The sequence below is a fragment of the Anoplopoma fimbria genome, chromosome 5 (genome assembly GCF_027596085.1).
Source record: "Anoplopoma fimbria isolate UVic2021 breed Golden Eagle Sablefish chromosome 5, Afim_UVic_2022, whole genome shotgun sequence".
Classification (NCBI taxonomy): domain Eukaryota; kingdom Metazoa; phylum Chordata; class Actinopteri; order Perciformes; family Anoplopomatidae; genus Anoplopoma; species Anoplopoma fimbria.
In genome coordinates this window covers 12,268,792-12,295,108 of record NC_072453.1, presented here as the reverse complement: position 1 = coordinate 12,295,108, position 26,317 = coordinate 12,268,792, and the positions used below count along the sequence as shown (strand labels likewise).

General features: G+C 43.4%; 1 protein-coding gene across 5 annotated transcripts in view; it reads left to right on the top strand.

Moving 5' to 3' along the window:
* LOC129091133 (C-terminal-binding protein 2) overlaps window positions 1–26,317 on the top strand; it is a 97,689-nt gene that overhangs the window by 31,911 nt on the left and 39,461 nt on the right. Inside the window, exons 1-2 of one of the 5 annotated variants that reach the window (XM_054598626.1) lie at window positions 2,337–2,367; window positions 9,283–9,497. In XM_054598626.1, coding sequence (XP_054454601.1) covers window positions 9,428–9,497 — 70 coding nt within the window. In that variant the 5' untranslated portion in view covers window positions 2,337–2,367; window positions 9,283–9,427. Of the gene's footprint in view, window positions 1–2,336; window positions 2,368–6,769; window positions 7,018–9,282; window positions 9,498–18,417; window positions 20,252–26,317 lie in introns of those variants that run through there. The other 4 variants (XM_054598625.1, XM_054598627.1, XM_054598623.1 and 1 more) reach the window with 4 other exon arrangements.

The window sequence follows — 26,317 nt, the reverse complement described above, 5'->3', positions numbered from 1 at the left end:
CGTCTCAAAACCACGTCCACACTGGGCTTATTGAATATGAAAATACAGATTTTCCTCTTCCGTCTGCATTAAATTGGTGTCTTTCACACACAGAAATTGATATTTTTGTTGATACCTTTTTCTAAAAACACATCGGCTCTCAGTGAGGATATGGAAAAATTCAGCTTTTGGAAAACAATAATATAACCTTGCTCAGTCCATCAAAGCAACCTGTGATTTGATACAGGTAGTGATACAGAGAGTAAAAATTTTCATCAAATGTTGGCTTTGATGGCATGATTGTGTTGTTTGCTGACTGAAAGAGAACACAGAAAAAATATGAATTGACCCATTTTCCAGTTGTTCAGGTGTATTTGTATCGAGGAAAAGAACCACATCTAAAAAGGTTAATGTGGAACCCACCTCATTTCCAGACGTACTAAAGGTCATTTTCAGATTCAGCTGGCTTAGAGTGGCCACATTTAGAGTTTTTTTTTTTTTTTTTTTTTTTTTTTTAAAGATTTTTCCTGAAAACATCCAGCTTGCATTGGATCTCTTTCCAGCGGACAGGTTACAGCTCGACCGCACAAACAAAATGGTTAATGAGGCATAAATGGAATGACCTGAAATTCTGTACGCCGCTTTAAACCCCAACAGAACGCCCCCCCCACCCTCCTCCTCCTCCTCCTCCCCCGCTTCTCCTCTTGCTTCTCAAAACCGGCCCTGATTAGGGAGTTGGGGGTCCTCGTGGTCATATTTTTAATATAATCCTGAGCACTCGGAGCCCCCCATCAGCCTCGCGCTCGCCACGTCTCCTCGTGGTGGAGGGGCTAGCGTTCCTCCAGAGAGCTGTTCTACATACGGCGTACAAGGAGCACAGCTCGGCACAAAAGCCTGCTGAGACTCCACACCATTTATCTCTCAGCTGCAAGGTTGGGCCAGTACTAATTGACTGAGCTGTGTGTGTGTGTGTGTGTGTGTGTGTGTGTGTGTGTGTGTGTGTGTGTGTGTGTGTGTGTGTGTGTGTGTGTGTATATATATATATATATATATGTGTGTGTGTGTGTGTCAGTCAGTTCTACTCCCTGGAAGCATGGCGCATTAGTAGAGCCTGAGATGATGGGATGTGGTAAAAAGAGAGAGAGAGAGAGAGGCCAACCTTGTGTTGAGAGCCCATCAGAAGGGGCTCGGAGAAAAAAGCTCTTCAGTTAAGTCAGTTATTGGCGGCAGCTCTGCAAAATATAGCCTTTCAAACTGTGCTCAGGGGGCAGGCAACCCACAAGGCCGATGCTGCATTTCAACTAAAATTACGGTTATTCGCCTTTGTTTTGTACTTTTTGGCCAATCGTTTTTCAGTTAGGATAACATCATACTCCTCAAATTGCTTGGATCTGGAAACAGAGATGTCTGATGGTACAGGAAAAAAAAAAACAGACCCTCTTTATTTGGTGGGGAAACCAAAAGTGGGTTCACCCGACATGTTGTTACTAAACTGTCACTGCATGGTAAAACTACCATAAGTACTGCAGGTCAAAGATGAACCAGGACCATTCTCTTTAAACTGTAATCATTCATTTGTCGTCTTTTTTTTCTTCCAAATTGTTACTTGAGGGTTTGTTTCAAACTGATTATTTGATTTCTCATGTTTTTTTGCCCCCTCTGACTTCTCTGAAGTGGACTTGTTAAGTCCCCAGACCTCCAGTTATTGCCTCTGTGAGTACCGTGTTATTGTTGCTGATAGGATCGGTGGCCAAAAACGACGTAGATTCAACAAAAGCGAAATGATTATAAATGATTATATTTAAGTGTTCCTGCCTGTGGGAATCATCCCGTCCCCCGTCCCCCCCGTCCTTATGTGGTGCAGCGTGGACCTCATGCTCTTTCTCCGTGTTGCTCTCACCACTCTGCTCTGGACTTTATCAACACATTGTTTAACTTGGCCTCCTCCCAATGTAAGCCCAAGAGTTGGCTGTCTCACCGTCCACAGGGAGGGGGCTGAGCGATCTGTGTGTGCGTGTTTTCCTGGGCACATTCTGGGGGGGGGAGGAGGAGAGTGGGAGTGGGAGTGGAAGCACCTCATTCTCCTGGACCAGGAAGCTTTGAATCACGCTGGCTCTTCCTGGAAGGACCCAGAGGGAGTCGGGCTGAGCCGGCTGGACTCAGGCGGGCCCGTCTGAGCCGGAGCCTGGCCTCTCGCTGACACCGAGCTGGTGGCGAGCACACAAACTCTTGCCGCAACCTCTGCTCACCAGGTTGGCACGCTGCAGGCGTTCTTCCTGTACCGGGAAGTGTTTTCAGCTTTGGCTGCGGCTGCGGCTTGCACCGATAACCTCAGCCTCTGGAACTTTGAGATACACGAGTTTATTGATCGGATCTAAATAGCACAAGGTGGGCTACGGCAACTCAGAATTCAACGGCTGCCTTGTTTGTATTTTTTTTTTTAAAAGCACATTTTCATCACTGATTCCACCAGTTCAACAATTGTGCAGTTTGACGGCATTCGGTTTGGCATCCTCGCCGGGCTAAATATAATGGTGTCGAGCTGTCACCTGCCTACGCTGTCACAGGCCTTGTTTAGTTCATGGAAATCACTCTCTCCCCTGTCTGAGGTGCTGAGGATCTGGGCATGTAAGTTGATATAAATAGTCGAGCCGGGCTGGTGCTGCAGGGTGTCCACACCTTCCTGTTTTCTCTCTCTTTGTTATGGCCCGGCGCTGACAGATTTACCTCTGGAGGAACTCCAGCATTTGAAAGGGAAAAAGGGCCCCCATTGTTCAAATGGGGCTCTAGTGGAAAGAAAACAGGGGCCTTTTTGATGAAAATAACAAGCGAGTAATAATGGATTGCAATATCAATAGTATAAACAACTTTGTCAGTGAGACTTGTGTTTGTTATTTCTAAATGACATTTGGAGGATGGAGATATTTTTCCAGGGAAGTGCACCTCTTAGGATGAAAGTATCAGAAGTTTAACTTGCTTTTAGTTTCTGAGTCTCTGAAGTGGCTTTGCAGAGCTCTGGCTCTTGATAGGAATCAGCTGTAAGAGGGATGGATATTGCTGTGGGTTTTTTTTTTTCCTGCTGCACCCTGTCAGAAAACTTGTAATAGTTGTCTCTCCTGCTCACATTTTTCCCAGTAGAACTCCACTGGGAAATTAAGTCAAGAGAAGTAACTGCTGAAGTTATCTAACTCTATCTTAAAGCAAGTGATTCGTCTTGGCAAGGATTACTACAGAACTGACATCGAGACATTGCTTCGAAATTCAAAGAGGTCGGAAAGATAAATACAGACTTCAGAGCTGCAGAGCGTTCAGCTCATTGAATGATTTCATCTAAAGCTTTCCCTGAATGAAATATAATTTGTCAGTTTACTAAAAATAGTTAGATAATCTCAATCTTTCTAACTGTCCATCCAATACAGATACAAATATCCTGAATCTGACTGTCTGTACTTGAAGTAAAAACCCCAATATTTCATCACTCGGCACAATGAGTCAAAGCACTGTGTTTTCCCAAAATGATGCATCACTGTCCAAATATTTTTGGACTTCATTCCATCTGATGATTGATAAAATCCCTGCAGTGCCAGTGTGGTTTCTGTGTTTTCGCCACACACAGAAAATCTGGTTAGATTGGCTGTAAAGGATTGTTGTACAGTATAAGGATTTGCGGTTGCGTAATCCAAACGGATCTAAATCAAAAGACTGTTTCCATCTAATCCTGCGTCATTATAATCTTTGGAGCTCTTTAGTCATAATATTTAAGTGTAATGTTAAAAAACGGCAGCAGATGTTGAAGATTTTTAATCATAATTAGTAGGCAAATGTTGAAATTAGCTCAGACACTAGAAAGCTGTGCCGAGCCTCAACAATCCTCTACATCTGTTTTCTATAAAAGAAAATGTGGATCTGCATCAGATTTAACATTGTGATAAATAATTGTGGGGTACATGTGCCAGATTTATAAGTAAGGGCAGTGGCTCATGAGAAGAAAAAAAACACACACAAAGAACTGTTTGGCAGTTTTCAAAGACAAACCAAATTTCTCGTAAAACTGACACGTTTTTTGATACGGGATACAAAACAGAGCCTCACTGGTTTGAGTCAATATCATAAATCACAGGAAAACATATTCACCAGTATTTAAAAGTGCAACTGCTGTTTGAAGTGCATGTTAACCCCTCTCTGCAGACATTTGTGTCTAAATATTGTGAGTCAAACAAGAATTAACAAGGAGTCCTATTTGAATAGGTGAGTCTCTAACCCTTAAACATAATCACCTGCTGTTTTTGAGATGGTTGAACCTCCAGTTTGCCGTGTTCTTCAGCTCCAAATGTCGACACACAAACTGTCGCTCTGCTTTATTAAGTCAAAAAGCCCTAAATGTCTCATCAGCAGCAGAAAGCGTCTGTGAACAATATTAATATCGCTCAGCAGTGATGTCTTTCTTCCCTCAGGATAGCAGAACAAACCGGGTGTGAAATAATTTGGACGTGAATTGAAAACATGTCGAGTATGGATTTTCTGGATTTATACGTCACTTTAAATGTTTCAATGAGAGAATGTAGCCCCCCCCCCCCCCAAACTAATCCCCACAGTATTGGGGAGTTAACTGCCGCGCGTGGAAACGGATTGCTGTTAGATATCCCTCCACTAAATGTCAGAACCTGCACTGCGAAGCATCAGAACAAGAGTCTACCCATCAGCCCTTTTCAGCCCCGAGGCTTCGCTAGCACTTCGTCACATCCTTAGAAAGCAGAGTCTCAGAGTCGTCTTACTGGAGCAGACCCGAAGGCTTAATGTCAGCAAATTAATTATGGATTCACCCAATTAGTTCACAAACTACACTGTGTTCCAGGGAAAATGATCATTCCCCCAAATGACTCGTCTCTTCAGTCTTTGCCCCCAGTGTGCATTGCGCCTCGCTCAGAACTGTGTGTGTGCGTACATATGTTTATGTGTGTGTGTGTGTGTGTGTGTGCTAGCCTGCATGTGTGAAGGGAACACACAGCAGGCAGGTAGCCTGACCTTTTTAATTATTCAATCTCTCAAACCCATCCACTGACGCTCTGTTAGCCCGGCTCTCACTCCGTCTCCGGTTTGGCTCCTAAACAGTCTCCCTCCTGTCCAAACATATTTCCGTCCGTCTTAAACAAAAAGTAAAACTGCTTCTCTGCTCTGTTCTTAAAACTCGTACTGATCTGTGTCAACGCAGTAATTGTAATGACTGAGAGATTGCCTCAGATCAGTAGCCCCCCCCACCCCACACAAGTGTCTAATAAAGTAAGTAATCACTGCTTTCTAATGAGAGTCTGTCAGAGGCGGTATCTGTTTACCAAACCAAATTATTTTTCTTATTCCCACAAAGTCAATTAATCACATCGGAGACAATTCTGTTAGCGTTTGTCTCTCAATGGGAAGATGGATCGCAACGACGGCGGTGTCATCATTAAATTCTGTCGCGTTACAAGAAGATGCTGTCGCAAATTAATTCAATTTGTTTTGTTTCACAATCTCTCGTTGTTTGAACTCATTGTGTTGGGTGGAGACTGGAATTAAGACTGCAAATTATGATTATTTTTCAGTATTGTTCATCAATAGATCACTTTCTGATGAAATGAGGATTTGTTTAGTCAATTAAATGTGGAAATGTAACATCAAATGACCGTCATTTGAAGTTCACAGAGCCCAAAGTGGCTTCTGGAAAATATATATTTTTTTCCTTCGAACAAGAATTCAAAACAAAATGGTCTTACTTATCATAGACATTTTTAGTTTGGGAAATTGCCAATCAACAGAAAATTCGAAATAGATTTTTATTAATTAACCTTTTGAGAAATAACCTCCATACCAGCTAGGTTTCCTCCCAATAGATTGTCTTGTTCTGTCCATAGCAACACAATATGGTGTCATCTATGTATAGCATCACCTTTTACTATTTCTTTAATAGATTAGTCATTTTTTGGTTAATCTTCAGCCAATTTTCTTTCACTAGACTGCTTTGCGTGTCCTTCTCTCTCTACACATTGTGCTGTATTAAACTCTTGCGGCTGACGGACAGCCCTTCCCCCTCCTCTGCAGACCGTACTTGGACAGTGATCTCTGTGTGTTGCTGACATTGAGCAGAGTTTGCGGACCGCGATTGTAGCTCAAGGCGTCCTTGGGAGACAGACATAGCCGGCCATCACAGATATGGATTCCTACATTTAATGTCTCCGCCTCTCTCGCGCACAAATGTTTCTCTTTCAATGAGCTGCGGCCCCGCAGGCAGGGAGTTTTATCGATCATCTGACTTTTAATGCCTCTTAAATATTAAGATTCATGAATATGACCTTTTGTGTTTGGATTGGGATTGCAGAATCCCTTCCCTAAATAACCTCTCAGGCCTTGCTGGCTGCACTGCTGGCTTTTATTTTAATCTTTTCTTTTGAATCATGGAGCAATGGTGCTCAGTTTCATGTTGTTTTTTGATTTTTAATAAAAGCATTGGCATCATGCTTGGCTGCGTTTTATAAAGTCATGGAGGGAGTTTTTTTTTTTTTTTTTTTTTACTTTTTGGTTTGCTTATAGAATTCAGGAAGGTTTGTCTTCTGTGCCGGTCTTATTTGCCTCTGTGAGCGCTGGTTTTCTCTACTTCCCTCCCTCTCTGTCACTCTCCCACTTTTTGTCACACACACACACACACACACACACACACACACACACACACACACACACACACACACACACACACACACACACACACACGCGCTGGAAGAGGGCCAGGTGATTGATGACTGTGTGTGAGAGACCTCAGAGGCAGCAGCACTACAGAGAGATGGACACATGAAAAGGGAGGAGGAGGGACAGAGAGGGGAACTGAAATGAATCAAGTATCGGGGTGAGGCCTCCCAGCAGCCCGTTAACGTACTGAAGCTAGAGTACTGCCTCGTTGGAAAGACACTACTGAAAGTGACCCGTGCTGTGCAGCATCCTCACGACAAAATGGCTCGTTCCTGACTTTAGAAAAGACCGAGACCTCTTATGAAAAGGCAGTTTAAGGTACTCTGTGGTGTCGAGTTTGGTTTTCATTCAATGTTTCTCGCCAAAACATGGGTTTATCCTTGAGGTCTGACAAACGTGATCAGTGCTTTTCTTTTTCTCATAAAACCTTTGCAAAGGTGTTTTTCAATTATTTTAAATTGTATGAGGCTGCAACTAACAACTACTCCAATAAGTAGTTGAAGTCACATTTCATTTATTGTTTGGTTTGTAAAACCTTAGAAAATAGTGAAAAATGCTTCACAAATCCCATAGCCTAGGGTGATTTTGATGGAAAAATAACTTAATGATTAAACGATTAGCCATCAATCAACTAATAGGTCCATCAACGAACCCTTTACATCTCTGAAATGATGTTTTGTTTACATCCATGCTAGCTTCACGTCTCTCCTTCACCGCCTTTTGCAGCCACATTGTTGCCGTACTTTTGCCTTATTGTGCTTTAAAGTGCCAGCATGACTATGTATCGCGTCGAAAAGTCTAAATAAATAAAATATACAGTTTGACACAAATTAATTGTCTTGACCTCATAGCCTGTTGCTTATTTTGGTTTGCACACAGATAACAGAACTATTTTTTATAACTGAGATGGTAAATATTGGGTTTTCGGTGTCAGACTCTGCTCATTAAGAATAACGTCTACTTTTTTAAACCTCTTTGTTCTGATGTTCAAGAAGAGAGAAATCCTGTGCTGAAAAGACAGGTGTTATCTAAGATTTTTGTCTTTTCCTCAAGGTGCTGTGCAATGCTGTGTACCTCCCATGTGATGGGTCTGTATCGTCCCATATGTGTAGTCATGTCCTGATAATGTCACATTAAACAAACCCTGAGATCCAGACCCCAACAGACAATTCTCCCAACCTCACTCTGACTCCTCACAGATAACGATGGATGGGTGTTGTTTTGTGGAAAATCTTTACCTTCTTGTCTTCCATCCTGCTTTTTCCTTCTTCTGAATTCTGACTACAAACAACTAATGATGGCTTCAAGTTATATCTCTGCCCTGATGCTTTCTGGCAAAAAGAGATGTTTATTTCATGGTGTCAGAACTTTGAGTGGAGAGGCGCTTCTGGCTCCGGTGCTGGAGGAGAACCATGTGGAATTTGAGTTTTCAGTGCAACATTTAATCCCGTTGTGTTGCAAACGTTTCACTCGAATTCACTAAGATGCTGATCCTCTCTGTGCTCTTTATGCACTGCCAGAAGAAAAAAAGAGCATACCCTTTGTTTTCTCTCTAACAAAACACGTGTTTGTACGTATAGCTGCCTGCGTGTCTGCCAGTGACACAGAATTGAAGGCTTTGTCGAGAAACGTCCTTTAACTTAAACTTCTGTACAACTGATGTAATCGGAAATATCAAGTACGATTACAGTTCTCAGCCCACATTTGTTCAAAGTAAATAGAATAAAAAGTACGATTGTTATGACTTTGCATTAGAAGTTGTATTTTTTTGAGCCCAGAGGAAAAATATGGATGTAATGAATCAACACTACATGCTATAGAGGTGTAAGTTGTTGGTGTGCTCCTCTCTGAGTAGATTTTAACTACCCTCTATTGGCCTGAATGTGTCATTACACGACAATCTGTCACCCTTCAGGTGCAGCACATCAACTCAAGAGCGTCATTGTGTCAGACGATAAATCCCTCCTCACAAGTTCTCTCTTAATTGTTTCACATTTGCATTGATATTTGTCAGATGAATACGTGTGAATATATGCTCGCTTTGTTTTTTAAGTGGCTTTGAGGGGCAAAAAAAGAGAGAAAAAAGTAGATTGCTATTTGCCATCTGAGTGGAGATGACTCAAATGTCACGGCGATCAATAAGGAATGTGATGAGTGAGATGAAGCTTCAGACGAGTGTTTGTCAGTGAAAGAAAACACACTTCAAACAGGAGAAAAGTGGAGCTTTTAGAGCATGGAAGCTTTGCCACTTTTTAGAGCAAATGGGGCACTTTGTCACCAACAGTATCTGAGTAAGTGTGTGTGTGTGTGTGTGTGTGTGTGTGTGTTTGAGAGAATGTGTGTGATTCACTGATTTTCTGTCGCCTGCAGCTTCCCAGGCTCTTTTGTGAGCAAGAGGCTGAGTGACTTTGTAGTCAAGGGCCCTTTAATGCCTTCCCGAGTTTTTTTTTGTGCTTTTACATCAATAATGTGTGTGTGTATATATATATATATATATAAAGCATTTGTGTGTGTGTGTGTTTTTTAGTGTGCGCCGGTGTTGTGTTTTAACCAGGTTTTTCTGTGTTTGTGCATGTCTTTCAGGTGTATGTGCCGAGGCGGTATGCCCCGGGGAATAGTGCTGACAGTGCACTAGGAGTCTGAACCTTGCCAGTATTTGCGGCTGAGGAGGAGAGGTGCCGTGCCGAGCCGAGCCGTGCCGTCCCGTGCTTTGCTTTGTTTGAACGCCATGTCCCTGACTGACAAACACAAAGTGAAGAGGCAGAGGCTAGACCGGATCTGCGAAGGTAAACTTATGAGTATGTGTCAGCCCTTAACTTACCATCACTCATTCCTCTCAAAGAGTCACACTTGTTTTTATCTGTACTTTCCACCAACAAACACTTTAGTTCAAAGTGCCTTTTGCAATACATACAAGTACGACTGCAGAGTAGCATCGTATTTACAATCAACACTTTTACAATCAACACCTTTGACTTCACGGTTAATTGAACTTGATCTGGGTTTGATATTGTTAACAGCTCCAGTCCATCGAATCAAGTGCTCCCTTCACTGGTAAATTGTCTGATGAACTGTAGGATTATTATGATGAATAGAAGCAGTAATAGTTGATGTGAAGAAGAATTTAAGGTTTGAACAGTGTGTTATTTAAGGTTTAAATGGCCAAAGGCATTCAATCTATTTTCTTCCCAAACACAGAGAAATAATTTAATAAATAATCACGTTCTTGGTTGTGATGAGAATAATTTTGATTAGTATTTTGAGCAGCAGTCCAATCAGCTCTGATTTGGATGGTTTGCATTCAAAAGTACAGAGATTGATATTAAGGTTTAAACTGAGCTATATTTGGTTGATTTGTGAGGTTATACATTCCATATAACTATTGTTTCAACAGCCTTTCAATGTATTTTAAATGTTGAAAACCTATATGATGAAAACAGTTTTTATTTTACCTATATATCTACATTTCTTTTGACCTGCGAAATCACTTAATGGATTACTGTGACTATACTAATAAGTCATATTCTGTGTTATTTTGCAACAGAAATCCTTCCTATACTTGCAGCATTTTCTTTTAAAAATATATCTTACTGATACTGCTTCAGAGCTACACATCCCCCCCGCCAACCATCGTTATTGTAAGCACAACCCCAAGACCTATCGATGATCAATACTCATTGATTGCTATAATTTTCTCCTGGCACACAGCACTTGTCAAACACCACAGTTAACAGTGTATACATTCTGACCTCCGCACCAAACAGTCATCTGGCAGATGTAAATGAGATCATGTCTTTTACTCTGGAGCCGCTGTTTGTTTATGCAGGAGTGTCTGTTACGTGACTTATGGTTATGGAGAATCTCTGTAAACATCGGAGCTGGAGTTGGATTACAGCGGGGGATTGAATGGTCTCTCTCCTGTCACGGCTGTTTTTTGGAAGCAGCCAATTTTTTACACCATGAACTGCAGTGATTATTAGGCTTTAGGCTTGTGGATTAGAGAGCGGTGTTGTATTGAAGGGGCCTCAACATAGAATAGGAGCCCCCTGCCGTGTGCATAGCTACAGCGTCGGCCCTGGCAACAAAGAATATGAGTCTTTGTGTGGGTGTATAAACTGTGTCTGAAGCCTTGTGGATGTGCATTTTTAAATCCACTTGTTTGACTTTGCCCAGCATGTGTGTGTGTGTGTGTTTGTGTATTTGTGTGTGTGTGTGTTTGTGTGTGTCTGTCAGACTGTGTCCTGAGGTAAAATCATCTCCTCTCTGCTGCCTGGGTCCCCGAGAGGCTTGTTAAGCTGCCGGGCCCTCCTGGAGCCAGCGCAGGGAGAGGCAGACATGACTGCAGTGCTGGAAAATGAAGCTAGACGCACCATTACCCCCAGTGCCAGAGTATTTGTTTTGCAGCATGATGTAAGCACCTCGGCGTCGGGCACATGAAATGAAGGACATATGCCGCGCATCCTGTAAAAAGCCAATTTAGCTGAAGAAATCCGATCCTAGTTTTTTTGCCACTGCAGTAGAAAAAAGTGACGGTGAATGTTTTATCCAAAGTAGTAGCTTGTGGCATTTGAAAATGCATTTGGAGAATACATTACAGTCAAATGCAAATGGAAAAAAGAAAGAAAGAAAGAAAGAAAACGTAACACTTAATTATTCTTAAAGGCGATCAGGGCTGTAGCAAGAAACTTAAAAATAGTATAAAATCTGTCCTCAGTTTCTTCCCCCCCCCCCACATTTTATTTACTTAGATCATTTTCAATTATATCTTCCATAACTTTGATCTCCCTTCATGACATAGAAATGCTATTTCAGATCTTTGTCTGCAATCCAAGGTATGCAACTATAGATTACTAAATCCATTTTATTTTAATTTGGATTGTTAATCTTTTGCCTAGAAGAAGGCAGATTTGAAGCAGTTTTAATCTAAAGTAGCATAGCCTTAAACCTTTAAGAAAAACAAAGGAAAAGAAAATGTAAGCAAAACTCCTCACGTGTGTAAAACAACTTAAAGGATTATCTGGACATCTTGAGAAATACACTAATTGACTTTCTTTCCGAGAGTCAGATGATAGACACCACTGTCATGTACGTAGGTAACTACCACCAGCAGATGGTTAGCTCTGTCCACCTCTAAAGTTCATGGCCATTTCCACTAGTTTCCAGGTAACCAGCGGAGACTTCAGGAAGTTTCTGGTCCTGGGCCAAAAAAGAATGAATTACATAACCCCCTGTAAAATGCTGAATTGTTCTTTTTACCCTTTTGTGCACACTAAATAATCAAGACGTTTATTTAATGTTAATTAGTGAGCTTTAGAGGGGTGGGTAGGCAGATTTTGTTACCTTTGGACAGAGCCAGGCTAGCTGTATCCCCTGTTTCCAGTCTTTATGCTAAGCTAAGTTAGCCAGCTGATGGTAGCAGCTTAGTGTACAGACATGAGTGGTATCAATCTCTCATCTGTCATCTGCACAGCAGAGATGGTCGATTATGTCATGGCGATAGGAGTCCACTTAACGTCCATAGAGGATCATTTTGAATAACCGGCCCTTTCAGGATCCGAATCATAAAAAAAATAAATAAAAAAAAGCATATTTCACATCACAGGTGGATCGTTCATAGGTGGGAATCCTTCCTGATTAGAGTTGCAGTCCACATCCAGCTGTTGCATTCATGTGAATCAGACAGCTGAGGTAGTTAGTCATTCCTGGGGGGACAACAGTTAGTCTGCTCTGCTGGGCTCGAGCTCAAAGCCCACAGGAGACGCACGCAGAGGCGGTAACAGGTGTTGCTGTGATGCATGCAGAGATACTTCACGGTGAGCGTACCCGCCGACGTTCTCTCTCTCTCACACACACACACACACACACACACACACACACACACACACACACACACACACACACACACACACACACACACACACAGACACAGAAACACACACTCTCTCTCTCTTTACCTCTCCCTCTCTAACTCTCCAGATGGCCATCGTACGGGATCAGTGAAACAGTCCTCTGGCGGCCATTGTGAGGGCGTAAAGAAAAAGAAAGAAAAAAAACAAAACAGCTTTTGATTTGCGATTTGTTCATGAGCCAATGACCAGGCAAAGTTGTCCCACTGATTGCATGTAGCGGCGTGATAAGGCTGCCATGGCGATTGTCACCGTGCAAGCAGAAAACACACACACACACACACATATGAAGCAAGGCTCTGCTTTTTCTTTCACACGCAGGCTAAATCCTCACAGAGCTTGCTTGGCTACTGTCGGTAATAACTCATCTGAATCCAGGTTCACACTTCAACCGGGGCCCGCGGTTGGCACACCGATACAGACCAGATGAAGCCGTGAGTCTCCCCTCAATCTCTTTCAAGTGTAAATCTGGAGCGCTCTCTTTCAAAAAAAAAACCGTCTGCTGAGACCACACACTTTCTCCGCACCGTCCAACAGAGCCTTCGCCTTTATTCCTATTGTTGTCCCGACTCTAAAACAAGTCTTGTCGTCCAAGACAGTTTCCAACGACATGCAAGGTGTCATTTCTTTTTAAATATATGTTTTGTATTTTGGTGGAATAGTTCTTTTTTCTGGCTGTTTTTTTACATCAGCGTGTATGGCAGTGGGATCACAAATCCCGTATCTAAGGAAACCCGGTGGCTTGATGACAAGGCTGATTAAGCCATTAACGTCCTTGATATGTATTTAGCATAATCTGCCCTGTCTGCAAATAAGGAGGCAGGGAGCTGGTTGCGACTGTTTGTATCAAAAGCCGCTAGTTAGCTCAATCAAAGCAGCTGCTGGGAAGCATCAGCTTTAATTCAGCATTATGAGGAATAGAGAGGAGGATCTCTCTCTCTCTCTCTCTCTCTCTCTCTCTCTCTCTCTCTCTCTCTCTCTCTCTCTCTCTCTCTCTCTCTCTCTCTCTCTCTCTCTCTCTCTCTCTCTCTCTCTCTCTCTCTCTCTCTCTCTCTCTCTCTCTCTCTCTCTCTCTCTCTCTCTCAGGGGTGAAGAGATTCCTTTCTGTCAGCTGAAGAGATGAGGAGTGATCTGCCGCGGCCCATGTTCCTCCCAGCCTCAGGTCCTTTCATGTTCTCGGCTTAATTTGAGCTGAACCAATGTTTATCATTCCGCAGCAACTGGGCCGAGTGGCTGGGAGGGAGGACAGTTCTGCTCCCGATCTCCTTCTTTTTTTTTTTTTTTTTTCTTCTTTTTTTTTTTCTAAGATTGTTGTTTTGCTTGTAGACCGCGGTACTATTTCCCCTCTGGGTTAGATTAGGAGCCGCTCTAATCTAGTCAGATAATGTTTTAATCAACATCTGCATTTTATCCATGCTGTGTTACATGATGACACTTTATGGTTGTATAATTGGGAATATAATTTATCCCTATTAGTTGCTGAACAAAAAACAAAAGTAACTCGTCAGGCAATTGTTCTATTTGTTTATAAATAATATATGTAATATCATTTTTTTTAATAAAACATTGCAGGGAGTTAGCAATTAAGGATAGCAGTATGATCTTCAGTGATACATGATGTCTCAGGGCTGCATGCTTTGTGGTCTTTTATTTATGAAGTTGTTATTGAGTTAAGCCTGTTTCATACATAGTCAGGTGTCCATTCTTTTGCAGCTTCCACTGTCTTGTCTGTTTATGCTTCTAGAAGGATTGGTTTATTTTGTACGTAGCACAAGTGAGTGGCGGGTTAATGCTCTGCTGTGAATGTGAAAATATGTTTTTGAGGACCGACTGATATGCATTGAGGATTAAAATCAGCCATGTGTGGAATGATTACATCATACCTTAAGACTTCTATTATTCTTGTTATTATTATGATTACTTCAACCGATAGACTATTTACTGATATAAATTAGGAAATCAGAAAAATTGGCATATTACTGTGAGATGAAAATAGACAATACAATGGTCTCCAGGTCTTATAGAAATTAAAAGTATGGTAGAATATACCTTCCTTTTGAAAACCGTGCATTAACGCCACAGGAGATTTGCATAAATGTTATATTAGATTATTAGAATTCAGTATTTCCATACCCTCCACTACATCTCTTCTTACAACCACAGCTTAGTTGAACATATTGGAAAAGTTATCTTTTTGTTTAACTAGACTACTCATCTTTTTTCATCAGTGATGTGGAGGCAAATTACATTTTCTCTTCTATCCTTTCTTCTCTCTCTCTCTCTCTCACTTGCCTTCCCTCCCTCTTCTCTCACTCAGCTGCACACTCCTCCTCGTCTCTCCAAAAAGCAAGCGGGCTGTCGTCTCTCCCTTCTGTCTGCCCCATCTGTGATGCAGTATGGGCCACTGGCTTGGTAATGATAGGCGGGCGGAGCGAGAGCCGCGCACAAGGCAAAGAACAGAGGAAAAAAAACCAACAACAACAACAACCCACTAAAACAGAAGACAAAACTAATCAGTTGTCTCACCAAGCCTACCAGAGGTCTCGCCTTGCTGATGAAAGGTTTTACAGTAGCGGCTCTCACTCTGTCTCACGCTCCTCCCACCCGTGCAAAATGTGTGACATGCTGTGTCATACACTGCAGAGATTGCGAGGTGGTAAAGAGGCGGAGGGTAGAGTCTTTGCTAACACAGCAGATGTGAGTCCCTCCAAAAGCCATCGGACCAGAATTGGTACCATGTGTTTTTCTTTCCTCGTCACCCCCTCCTTCCCAGCCCGTACTTGTGTTAGAGCGAGAAAAAAGGGCCCAGGGGCTCGTTAAAACTTTAATATACTGTACAATCACAGTAATTGAGTAGACTTTTCAAGTTCTTCCAGTCATGGCTTTAATTTATGAAGTCCCTATGAAAGTTTAATGGATCAGCAGTTGTAGAGTCGCAGCTATCTAAATCATTCTGCAGCTATCTGTGCCTGCGCCGCCTGCCAAGTCCCGCCGTTAGCGTCCCGTGCCCTAGAAAGATGGCCAGATTGCTCCAAAGGCATGACTGCTCGCCGGACGTCTGTTCGACACATTGTACACCTAGAGGTCTTTCGCAGAGCCGTCCGATTGGCTGCGAGCTACCAAACAGGGCGTTGGCATCGAGTCTGATCCCGTTCACCAAACATCCACTGTGTAACTTTGGGGTTTTTCTTTTTCTTCCATTGTGTTATCCATGCTAGCAAGCGCAGGGTCCCTGTTGCTTGATGAGTGTTATATAGCATGCTCACTTAATTATGGAGCAGCTCTCACGAGAGGCATATCACAGAATGCAGACAAGATGAATATGGTAGCCCAGCTTCGCTTCCTTATGAGTTGCGGGGAATGCAGCAATTTGCATGGCAGGAGATGTGATGTGCCATATCCTCGTTTCGTGTTTTAGCAACACTGGCCTGAGTGTACTTGAGATGTTTTGTATTGTTATTAATATTTTGTCAGGAAGCGGGGATCTGAGTGACACGCGGCCATGGAAGGCGCTTATTAAAATAAGTTATTGTCGGCGATGGCCGCGGAGAGAGATACAACACGGTGATTAATGGTGTGTTTTTAAAAGCTGACAAAAAAGACCAGCGAGACTCAGACCTGGGAGGACGGCGCTGAGAAATCACTGCGAGGAAGGTGTGCTTTACCTCTAATGAAAGAAACCATCCTTCAGAAGTGCATCATACTGGACTGCTAAGGGCCCACAGGGAGAAATGAAACTGTCCTGATTTATTTTTGTTTTGACCTACTTAATGTTCTCCAATTCAGATTTCCAGATTCAGACATTTCAAAAAAATATATTATATCATGATTGCATCACTTAAGCTCTTAAAATAAAAATAAAACAAGCTTGTTATGGCGTGTCGCTCTGTGACTTGGCAGGTAGTGGGACAACATAAAGAGACACAAGACGATAGCATTCTCTTGTCACTCCTTTACAGAAATAAATTTAGCCCATCTCGGTCACGCTGTCTCTGTGTCTCAGCTTCAGGACCATACAGATGACGTCCCCGGAGACTCTCTTCACTTTAAACCCTGGTTCCCTATTTCACACCGCAATAAAGCACAGAATAGAAACAGGCTGGTAGCAGTCTAGTTGTCACAGTCCAGTGCAGTCCAATCATATCCCCCCCCCTCTCCTCCTGTCTTGTCCTATCCCACACTGTCTGCCTTCGAGGTGAAGTCAAAGCTGGCAGCTTCCCGTCTTATCAGCTTTTTTCCCATCACACACTTATCAAAGCTCCCTTTTCTTCTCCTCCCGCTGCTGTTTTTTTTTTGTTTACATTGCTCTTGTCACAGCAAGTAAACACCGGCAGTTATCTCTCAGATGGCAACATCTCAGATAAGACGCATCTGCTCGGTCGTACATCTGGTGTATGTGGTGGGAAAGTGTGAGCTCTGTGAGCGGAAATAAGACCCGACAAGTAAAAAGAGTTCATACTGATTCATTTTGTGAATCTAAATGTTTTGAAGCGAGCAAAGCATGGATTTATTGTCAGTGTATTATATGACACTTTGAAGATAAAGATATTTTTATTTTTCAACCCCTGCTTTTCTCTACTTTATATCATTATACCTGAATATTACATTTTATTAACTGTTTGTCGAACAAAACAAGCAATTTGAAGATGCCATCTTCGGCTTACGGAAAATTTGATGGCACTTTTTTTTAGCTACTTTCTGATGCTTATAAAAAGTCAATTAATCTGAAAGAATTCGCTTTAACCCTAGTGTAAATCAAAGTTGGTGGGGAGTTTTTCCCCTCTTTACATACATTTGCCTATATGGGTATTTCTATGTGTGTGTTCATATATGTGAATCTGTAGGTGCCCAGTAGAGGAGGCTGTGCATTCTCCATGGTTTGCGTGGAGCATCTCCTGGCCTCCTTCTAGTAGCAACAGGATTAAGTCTGACCCTCAGTAGTACTTGTGTGTCCAGTTTATGCAACCGCCCCCTCCCCCGCTCTCCAGGGACACACTCGCATGTCAGTCCCCTACCTCCCCAGTCCCTTGGGGAAGATCCATTCACGCCCAGGGGGATGCCGGCTGCCAACGGCGGGGTTAGCAATAACCGCTAAGCACCGTAAACACTGTAGCTTTACACTCGGTGAACACATCCAGGGGGCCTCAGCGGCGTGCTGGCTGTGTACACTATCTGGTTCGAGTGATGTCAGAGGGGGCAGTGGATTTAAGCAGGTTTTAGTTAGACGCTAATCCCCCTTGAAGCAAACGCTGTGGACGGGAGGACTGTGCCTGCCAATGGCGTGCATCAACCCCATTGGATTAGCGCGTCTCGTCCCCTCCTCCATGCTGTAAGCATTGTCCAGCATGTGTTTTTACCCTAATTTCTTTACCCCTGGCCTTTAGTTTTGAATGAAAGCGTGACGCCCAGCACAAGCATGATCACTGCTGTACAATGGAGTACAGCCTTGCCCTAAAGGTGTGTGTTTTTTTTTCTATTTTCATGTGTGTGTGTGTGTGTGTGTGTGTGTAAGTACTCCCTTTTATGTGTTTGTCATGTTGTACCTCTCTCTTCATGGATTTCTAATGTTTCCAGGGCTGAATTATTTAGAGAGCCTGCCAGCAGGGAGCTACATGATAGCCCAGACTTAAGAGTGAAGGGTGGGTGGAGGGGGGGGCACCGCCTACAGCTGCATATCAGGTAAAAGGGTACCTCATGCTTCACCTTTTCTCCGCTCCGCCTTTTTGATTGGTGGTTAGTGTAACCGGAGAGTTGAAACACAATACACGTCTCTATTTTCCGCTTATAGCGGTCTGCTTCATTGTCTTCACCGATGCCTACCTCAGGTGAGCAGTCGCATTTTGGTGGCTCTCTGGGCCAGAGTGGACCTGAATGGTCTGAAGGTGAGAACGATAGGTCTGCAAGTCGCTGTCACTACTGCGGCACCATTGCGGGCCGAAGGAATTCTTTGCCATTGTGTGGGGGAGACCGTGGAGGGTGGTTTCACCATCACCTAGACGTCGGTGAGAAACCGGATCCAGACCTCCAGTCCTCCCTGTACAGGAGGATGCAGCAGGACCGGCATGGGGAGCAGTCACTGAGGAAGAACTCTGTGCCTGAGCTAAGAAACAGCCTCTACCTCAGGCAACTGATGGCAGGCCGGGCCTCTGCACCACCTCAGGAATACTACCTGGCCGACGCTACCTTATCTGGTCAGCTACCTGAAGAGTCTGGGTTTTATAGGGATAACCAGCACCTGCTCACCAGATCAGCCTCGCATTATGGGCCTAGCCCTGGTGGGGTAAGACCTACCTGGGATCAAGGACAGGCAAGGGCCACGCCCTCCATGCTACCCTCCGCTTCAACGCCTACCCCCATGCCTCCTCCCCCTCCGCCGCCTCCCCTGCCTCCTCCGCCACCTCCTCCCCCTCCTGTGCATGAGCTGAGCCGTTTGTACAGAGAAACCCTTGGATCTAAGATGATCCCAGACATCCACCGTATTGGTGGCAGCTCTCCGTCTCCTGCTGTCTACGGGGTCCATCCCCCTCTTCCTGTTTACGCTGCTGAGTCACCATCTCTCTCTGCTGCTCGCCAAGCTTATAGCAATTTCAACAGCTTGTCCCTGGATCCCCGCCAGCCAGCTGCCACCAGTTCGGTGGTGGACCCAGCTTTTCAGGGAATGGACGGAGCTTTCCCTCGGGCTTATGGAGCTGTGGCCTCCCAGAGGCTGCCTTATGACCCACATTATGACCCCAGCTCAGCCATGGTGGCTGCCACAGCTGGAATGAACCACAGCCTACCTCATCAACATCCCAGTTCTACAGACCCCAAGAGGATGGTGGACCCTGCCTTCTTGGCTTTTCTGCGAGGTGAAGGCTTGGCTGAGAGCACTATCACTCTCCTGCTGCAACATGGCTTTGATTCCACTGGCATGTTGGGAATGATGGAGGACCATGATGTCCGCTCTGTGGCCCCTAACTTGGCCCAGGCCCGTGTTCTGTCCCGTGTGGCGCTCGGTTGCAAGGCTGGCAGTATGGCTACGCGTGCCCGATCCAACAGCTTCAGCAATCGCAACGACATCTACATGCAGCCCCAGGGTTTGACCATGGACTCCAGCCTGATGCAGCAACCTCCCACCACCATGCAGAACGTATCCCCGAGGATGGGAGAGTTTCTTGGTAGAAGACCAAGCAGTGCACCTTCCCAACACCTCCTGGAGACCACAAGCTACCCATCATCACGGCCCCTGACAACTGGAGCTTTCCCAATAGGCCCTGGAGGATATAGCAGCGCTGTGACTCAGGGAAGACCCTTCTCCATGTACAATGCCCACACCGGTCTTGCCATGTCTGCTCTTGGACAGCAGCCTCCACCAGCTCCGGGCACTCCTGGAGCGGCACCCAAAACCTTCTCTGGCTCCTATTCCCCCATGGAGCTGATGAAGAGAGCACCCAACCTTCCCCCACCATCACCAGTAGCGATGCCAAGCCCACTTCACAGCCCCCAACTTCTTCGGAAAGGGATCAATGCTGCCCCCGAGGGTACCAATGTTCCTGTAACTTCTTCCTCAAGTCTCCAAGTGCAAAACCTTAACAACAGCAAGATGGTAGGACGTCGCACTGGTCCACCTGTCATAGTCTCAACCATGGTCACGGCACCTGACACAAGTAATGTCAAACCTCACCTTTCTCACTCATTTCTTCAAACCCTACCTCCCCTGTTCTTGTTGCTTATTTATATTTTTTCTGTAGGTTTTGGAAATAATTAGTATTTTCTGAAATTGTTTTGTCTTAGATTAGAAGCACAGTTAGATTTAATTATGTCAATGATTGATAGATTTTTGACATACTCCAAGAAATCTGTGACAGTCTTTTTGAACGGAGGAGTAGCATGTGAGATGCATCTGACAAGTTAAGCAGCTTTGCTCTGAGAGGTCTTTTTTTAAATTACGCAACTATTTATACATGTATTGCAACAAGGTTGTGTCATTTGCCGAAGGGGATCCTGTCTCATCACCAGGCAGAAACATTTCTTATGAGCAGCGCTCCAGTTATTGAGGTCAACGTTTTTTCTGCTATTTTCTTTCACTTAGTTTACTGGTCAGAATCCATTCTGAAGCAACAGTGTGCTTTTGGAGTTGTTTTGTAGCTCAACCTTGCTTCTTCAAGGTTTCTTGTACAATTTAGACACTTAAATGCAGGATTTTGTTTACTAGCTATCCTCTTAATAAACTCCTCAAAGTTTTTTAAACAAGACAGAGTTATTAAATAGTCTTTAAAAGTTTATTTCTTTGATGCAGAGTTTCTGTCATACTATTTTACACTGCACTCTCACCTGATCGGGGGCTTAGCTGCTCCCAATCCAATTAAACTAATTGGATGGATAGTTGTGTAGACTATAATAGGTAGCTGTTTTTTAAAGACACCCTGTTGTTTGTTTGAAATTCTGATGCATTGTATTGCTGCTGAAGGTTCTTTCATTTATTTGTTTGCTATACTTCCAAACAAACTCAATCGCTCTCACCTCAGATGGTCAAATTTGCAGTTGTTTGAAAGTAAATGTCTTCCGCTCTTTTGTTTTTCACCAATTCTGAAGAATCGATTTACATTTTTAGAGAATGACCGTAGTGATGAAAGAAATGTTTCTCTTTTGATGGTCTCGTAACGATGCTGCTGCGTACAATGTGGCAAGACCAAATTTATCTTTTTGTTTGTTTACTACAGTGGGGTATTCTTGTTAATCACATATTTCTGTGAATATGTTAATTGTTCATCATTAGTGGTCCCCCTGAATACATAATTATGTAGATTTCTATGTAGAAATTGTGTCTCATACAAGGTTAATACAATTGGTTTGGCAGCTTTTTTTGCTCAGTTTAGTGCGAGTGTAAGCAAGACATCATCTGAGCATATATTTATACATAAAGGCCTTTATTTCTCCCTTTAATAAATTTATATATTTCCCTGCTGATAAGAGCTGATGAGTTTCAGAACGAATTAAATCTTTTAACCTTGTTTTTAACACCACGTAGCCCTGTGTCTTGCGTGCCTCTCTAATGGCTCTGTGGGTTGGTGCACTTGTTGTAGAGTAATGAATTTTATGAAGTGGCTTCCCTTCATGTGTTGTCAAGGAAATTAGAAGAGAGATGAAAGACTGAGGGGAAGGAGTTGTGGGAGAGGTGGGAGTGGGAAGTGTCTTTTTGAGCTTCATGCAAATACAAAGTGCTTTACCAAGTCACAGTGCACCCACACACACACACACACACACACACACACACACACACACACACACACACACACACACACACACACACACACACACACACACGAACATGCGCACAACAAACTAATTTGCATGTAGCTGACATTTGTTGCTTCAGTAACTTCATCTGATAATGGGCAGCCCTTGCCGCCGATTGGAAAGCATACTTCTTAATTGTGTGTTGCTAGGCAACCTAGTTTTCAGTGGTAATCAGAGAAAGATAATCTTCACATTTAAAGAAACGGAGAAAAAGTGAAGCCCTGCATGCAGTGTTGTACATTTATTTTGTGCAATTGTTTTTTTTTTTTTTTTTTTTGAGCAGCCATGGGCAGTTTGGAGCAGGCCAAAAAATGGTGAAAATAATTGAACATTGCTCTCTACTCTCTTTGCCTCTCTCTCTCTCTCTCTCTCTCTCTCTCTCTCTCTCTGTCTCTTTCTCTCTCAACAGTGCATGCACATCTCAAGAGATTGCTTCTCATTTTGAGCAAAGGCTTTAGTACACCATTGAAGAGCCTCTCTTGTGGATGCATGGTGTTTTATGTTGTTATGTGTACATGCATATTGATGAAAAGTTGACACATTATTCGTTTTGCACCTACTGAATAAATTGGATGTTCTTCCAATACGAACCAGTCTCCCCTTCATCATCTTGCATCAAAGTGTAAATTTACACATATCTGCTGAGGCATCCACATTTTTCCATATTGTCAATTACTCATTTATTCTCCAAGCAGAGTTTTGAAAGCAAAGATGTGAGCTGCAGTGAAACCAGTAGCTCCTTTTTAAAATATTCATGTAAAAGGTGGAGGTGGGAGGGCCCTGCCGGAGTACTCCTCTCTGCTGGGCGCTGTCTTGGTTGGCTAGAGCCATAAGTAGTGTTAATAATGGCATTAAACGGTTGAGTCGAGCTTAGTCGCAACAGTTCCCTTCCACACCAAAGTGAGGAGAGCGCCTTGCAGCACTGGCATTGGCCATGGAGTTGTCTGTCAGTAGCGTCCCACAGAGCAGCACAGGTGGGTAAACCTAACTTTGATGTCACGTGAGGCAGAGTAGCCAACCCGCTAGTTAGAGACGTGACCGGCTATAGCGGCCTGCGTTTGTGTGCGTGCTCAGTAGATTAACTAACTAAGGTGGTGCATGCATGTTGTCCACAAATGCCAGCACATGCTTTTCTTGTGGAGATAATCCTCAGAAGATCTTCAGCTGTGCTTTTCTGGGCTGGAGAGAATTAGGAGGTGGTGGTGTGTTTGGGGAGGGGGGGGGTTGGGCTTGTAGTGTACAAGGAAGGTGAGACACCAGGACTTGGCAACAGAACGATGTGGCCATATGGGTTGTGTCAGGTTGACGTGTTCACCTGTATAAGTCTGCTCTCTTGGTGCCACTGTACCCAGGTTGTATCCGCTCGTTCCTGGGAGGTTAGTCAAAGCATGACAGATCCCTGTTTTTCCCCCCTTTTTTTTTTTTTTTTTGGACAGGAAGCCATCAGGTGGCGCTGACAGTTATGTAACCTTCCAGTACATTGTGCCCATGGGAGCCTGAATGGGATTTTAATTTCCCTGCCTGTATTTGGAAGGACATCCACGAGGATGCATGCCTAATTTGCTCATCTGTCCTTGGCAAAACTTCTTTGTTCATGTGTCTGACATTAATTTCAGTGTGCACTCCTTGGCAGTTGTCCACCGGCTTGTCATAAAGAACCATCCCATGTGTGTCAATGTGGCCTTTGACTTAGTTTGTTTCTGGACACGCTTGTGTTACGAGTGTGTTTTGAACACGAGCTAGTGTCTTGTCTTTTTGATTGTGTGAGGCCGCTTTGATTTAGTGCTTATGTCGCCTCAAATGCATAACTCCAAAAGTGTGTCTTATGATATATGGACATGTGTGTGCGTGTTATGGATGACACACAATGCTGCAGCCCCCCACCCCGACCCCTCCCGCTTTCCTGTCACACATATACACAAACCACAGATGTCCCTCTCTCAGCAGCAGGAAGTGTTTGTCTTCATCAGAGGCCGGCTGGATGTGACAGCAGGACATCGGGACAAGACCTTAAGTTTCCTCTATCTGTCTCTTTCTTCCCTTAGACTTGCACTATTTACTGCGCATATGCAGTGCAATCAGAATGTAGCAGGACGGTGATAAGGTTGTCATTGTTTCGGCTCTACTTTAGCACATTGGATTTCAAATTAAAGTCTTCGTGTTTAAGACTGTGTGTTGATGTTTATACTCTGTGAGCAGACTAACATGTTCATGCTACCCCTAATTTCAGATCAACTAGAGCAGCGTCCGTTCAAAACGCCCGTTTGGACCGGTTGATGGCCTGGGGTCCGGTATAGATGCTTGCAGCTTTCTCGCGAACCGCTAATTGAAACAAATTGAAGCCTCAACAGTTCACTTCCTTAAGTATACACTGCCATGACCTAGCTGAATCCCTGATCAATGCCAGAGTGTTCCAGCTCCTAGCATGCCCTTTGGCAAAGTTACATTTGATTTTGGCCACTCTAGATAATGCCTGTGAACCCACCAGTCGCACAGAATGCATTTCAAAAGTGTCTCTCCGCTCTTCTCAGTTGCTTGAAGATTGAGTTAACTTTTTTAACAAATTAAACTTGGTCGGCGGCAGATCCCAATTTACAACCCTGTTGTAGCAAGTTGTACCCATCAATACACCCGGTGTGAAATGAGGAAGTGGAGTGAGTCACCTGACCTCAGTCCAACTGATTATGTGTTTCACCCATAGAAGACCCCACTCTACCCCGAAACAAACACCCCAATCTAAAGATGAAGAGGTAGCACAACAAGAATGTATCACCGTCCTACTACTTCCTGACTGCACCGTTTATTGACCCCTTCCTCTCTTGTGGTTGTCGATGCGGTAATCTGTCATGGTCTAATCTTACGTTACCTGTCTAGGAATAGGCTGAGAATTAGAGTGGGGAAATGCTATTGGCCATCTGTGTGCCTGTGTGTGTGTGTGTGTGTGTGAGAGTGCTATTGATATGTTTCTGTGTGCATGCTACTATACAGGCATCCCACGTCACTGTGAGTCTGTGTCATCCTCACTAATCCCTCTGATATGAATGAGTGGAGACACACAAGAGGCTTCAGCTCACATGGCATCAGTCAGGGGTTGTTAGAGGGAGTGTAGCTGTATACTAATCAGTCTAACTGCTCTACTATTAATACCACACAACGCCACGTGTATGCATTGATGTAGTCTATATATTCAGACTATGCCTATTCAAATGTGCAAGACCTGTTAAGAGGTGGACGGCTTACAGCTTTATTTGACCAGCTCAACTTTGATTTGTAGCGCATCACGCCAGTCACACAGCAGCAAGTGTCGTTTCTATCTTCATGTCACTGACTAGTAACCTGTGGCGGTGTCGCTCGTAGTGTGAAAACAGCGTGCATTTTGATAAGATAAGATAAAATAAGATAATCCTTTATTAGTCCCGCAGCGGGGAAATTTACAGGATTACAGCAGCAGAGAGTATAGTGCAAACAAGAGACATAGTAAAAAAACAAGATCGAAACAAGTATTATAAATAAGTAATAAAACAGTAAAGAATATTAAATAAGTTAAAAAAAAAGAAAACTAAAAACATCCACAATAACTAAAATATTGTGGATTTTTTAAACTTTTTTTTAACTTATTTACTTATATTGTCATTATTGGGGTTGTCTCCAACACTTTGAATTTCACATGAAATAATGAATGTGAGGTTAAAGTGCTGACTTCCAGCTTTCATTTGAGTGTTTTCACCTGCCAGAGGGACAGTTAAACTGTAGCTTTTTGAGTTCATTGCTTTCTTATTTTATGGTACAGACAAGTTAACAAAAAATAAAATAATAATCTCATCACATTTACAATTTGGTCCTAATTTGATTGTCTGAAGACTTTGACCCACAGATACCAGCAGACACTTGTTTCAGGGCCTTTTCACTTCAGTCTGGTCTTCAGACAGTAAAAAGAATGATCAGTTGGAATAAGATCATACAACTATACAACCATAAGAAAAACCTGACATGTCTGCATGTAACTGGTCTGATTTATTGTTTAAAAATGTGGGAACTATGTAGAAAAATGGCTGTGAGTTGTACACTCTCAACACCTTCAAATGTAAGTTGAAAGACAGCACTTCAACCTCAAAGTCGGGGTTTGATTTCAGATCTAATTTACTGAAGTGCAAATGGAGAATACAAAACAATGAAACTGTTTACACTGCTCTGTTTGCTCCTCTGACGTCCGTTAAAGGCCGCTGTTCACCTCCAGATTCTTAAACCCTTATCAGAGCGCGGCCCTTCTGTCATGTGTCTCCCGTTTCCCGAGAACCTGGTAAATGTTACATGAACTATCTGCCGCTCCATCTCCACTCGGCCTCTGTATTGTTTGTGTCCCCGGGGAAATATGGCCAAGAAAATCTATTTTTCCGCTGCAGTAAAAAAAAAAAAAAAAAATAGTGAAAGAA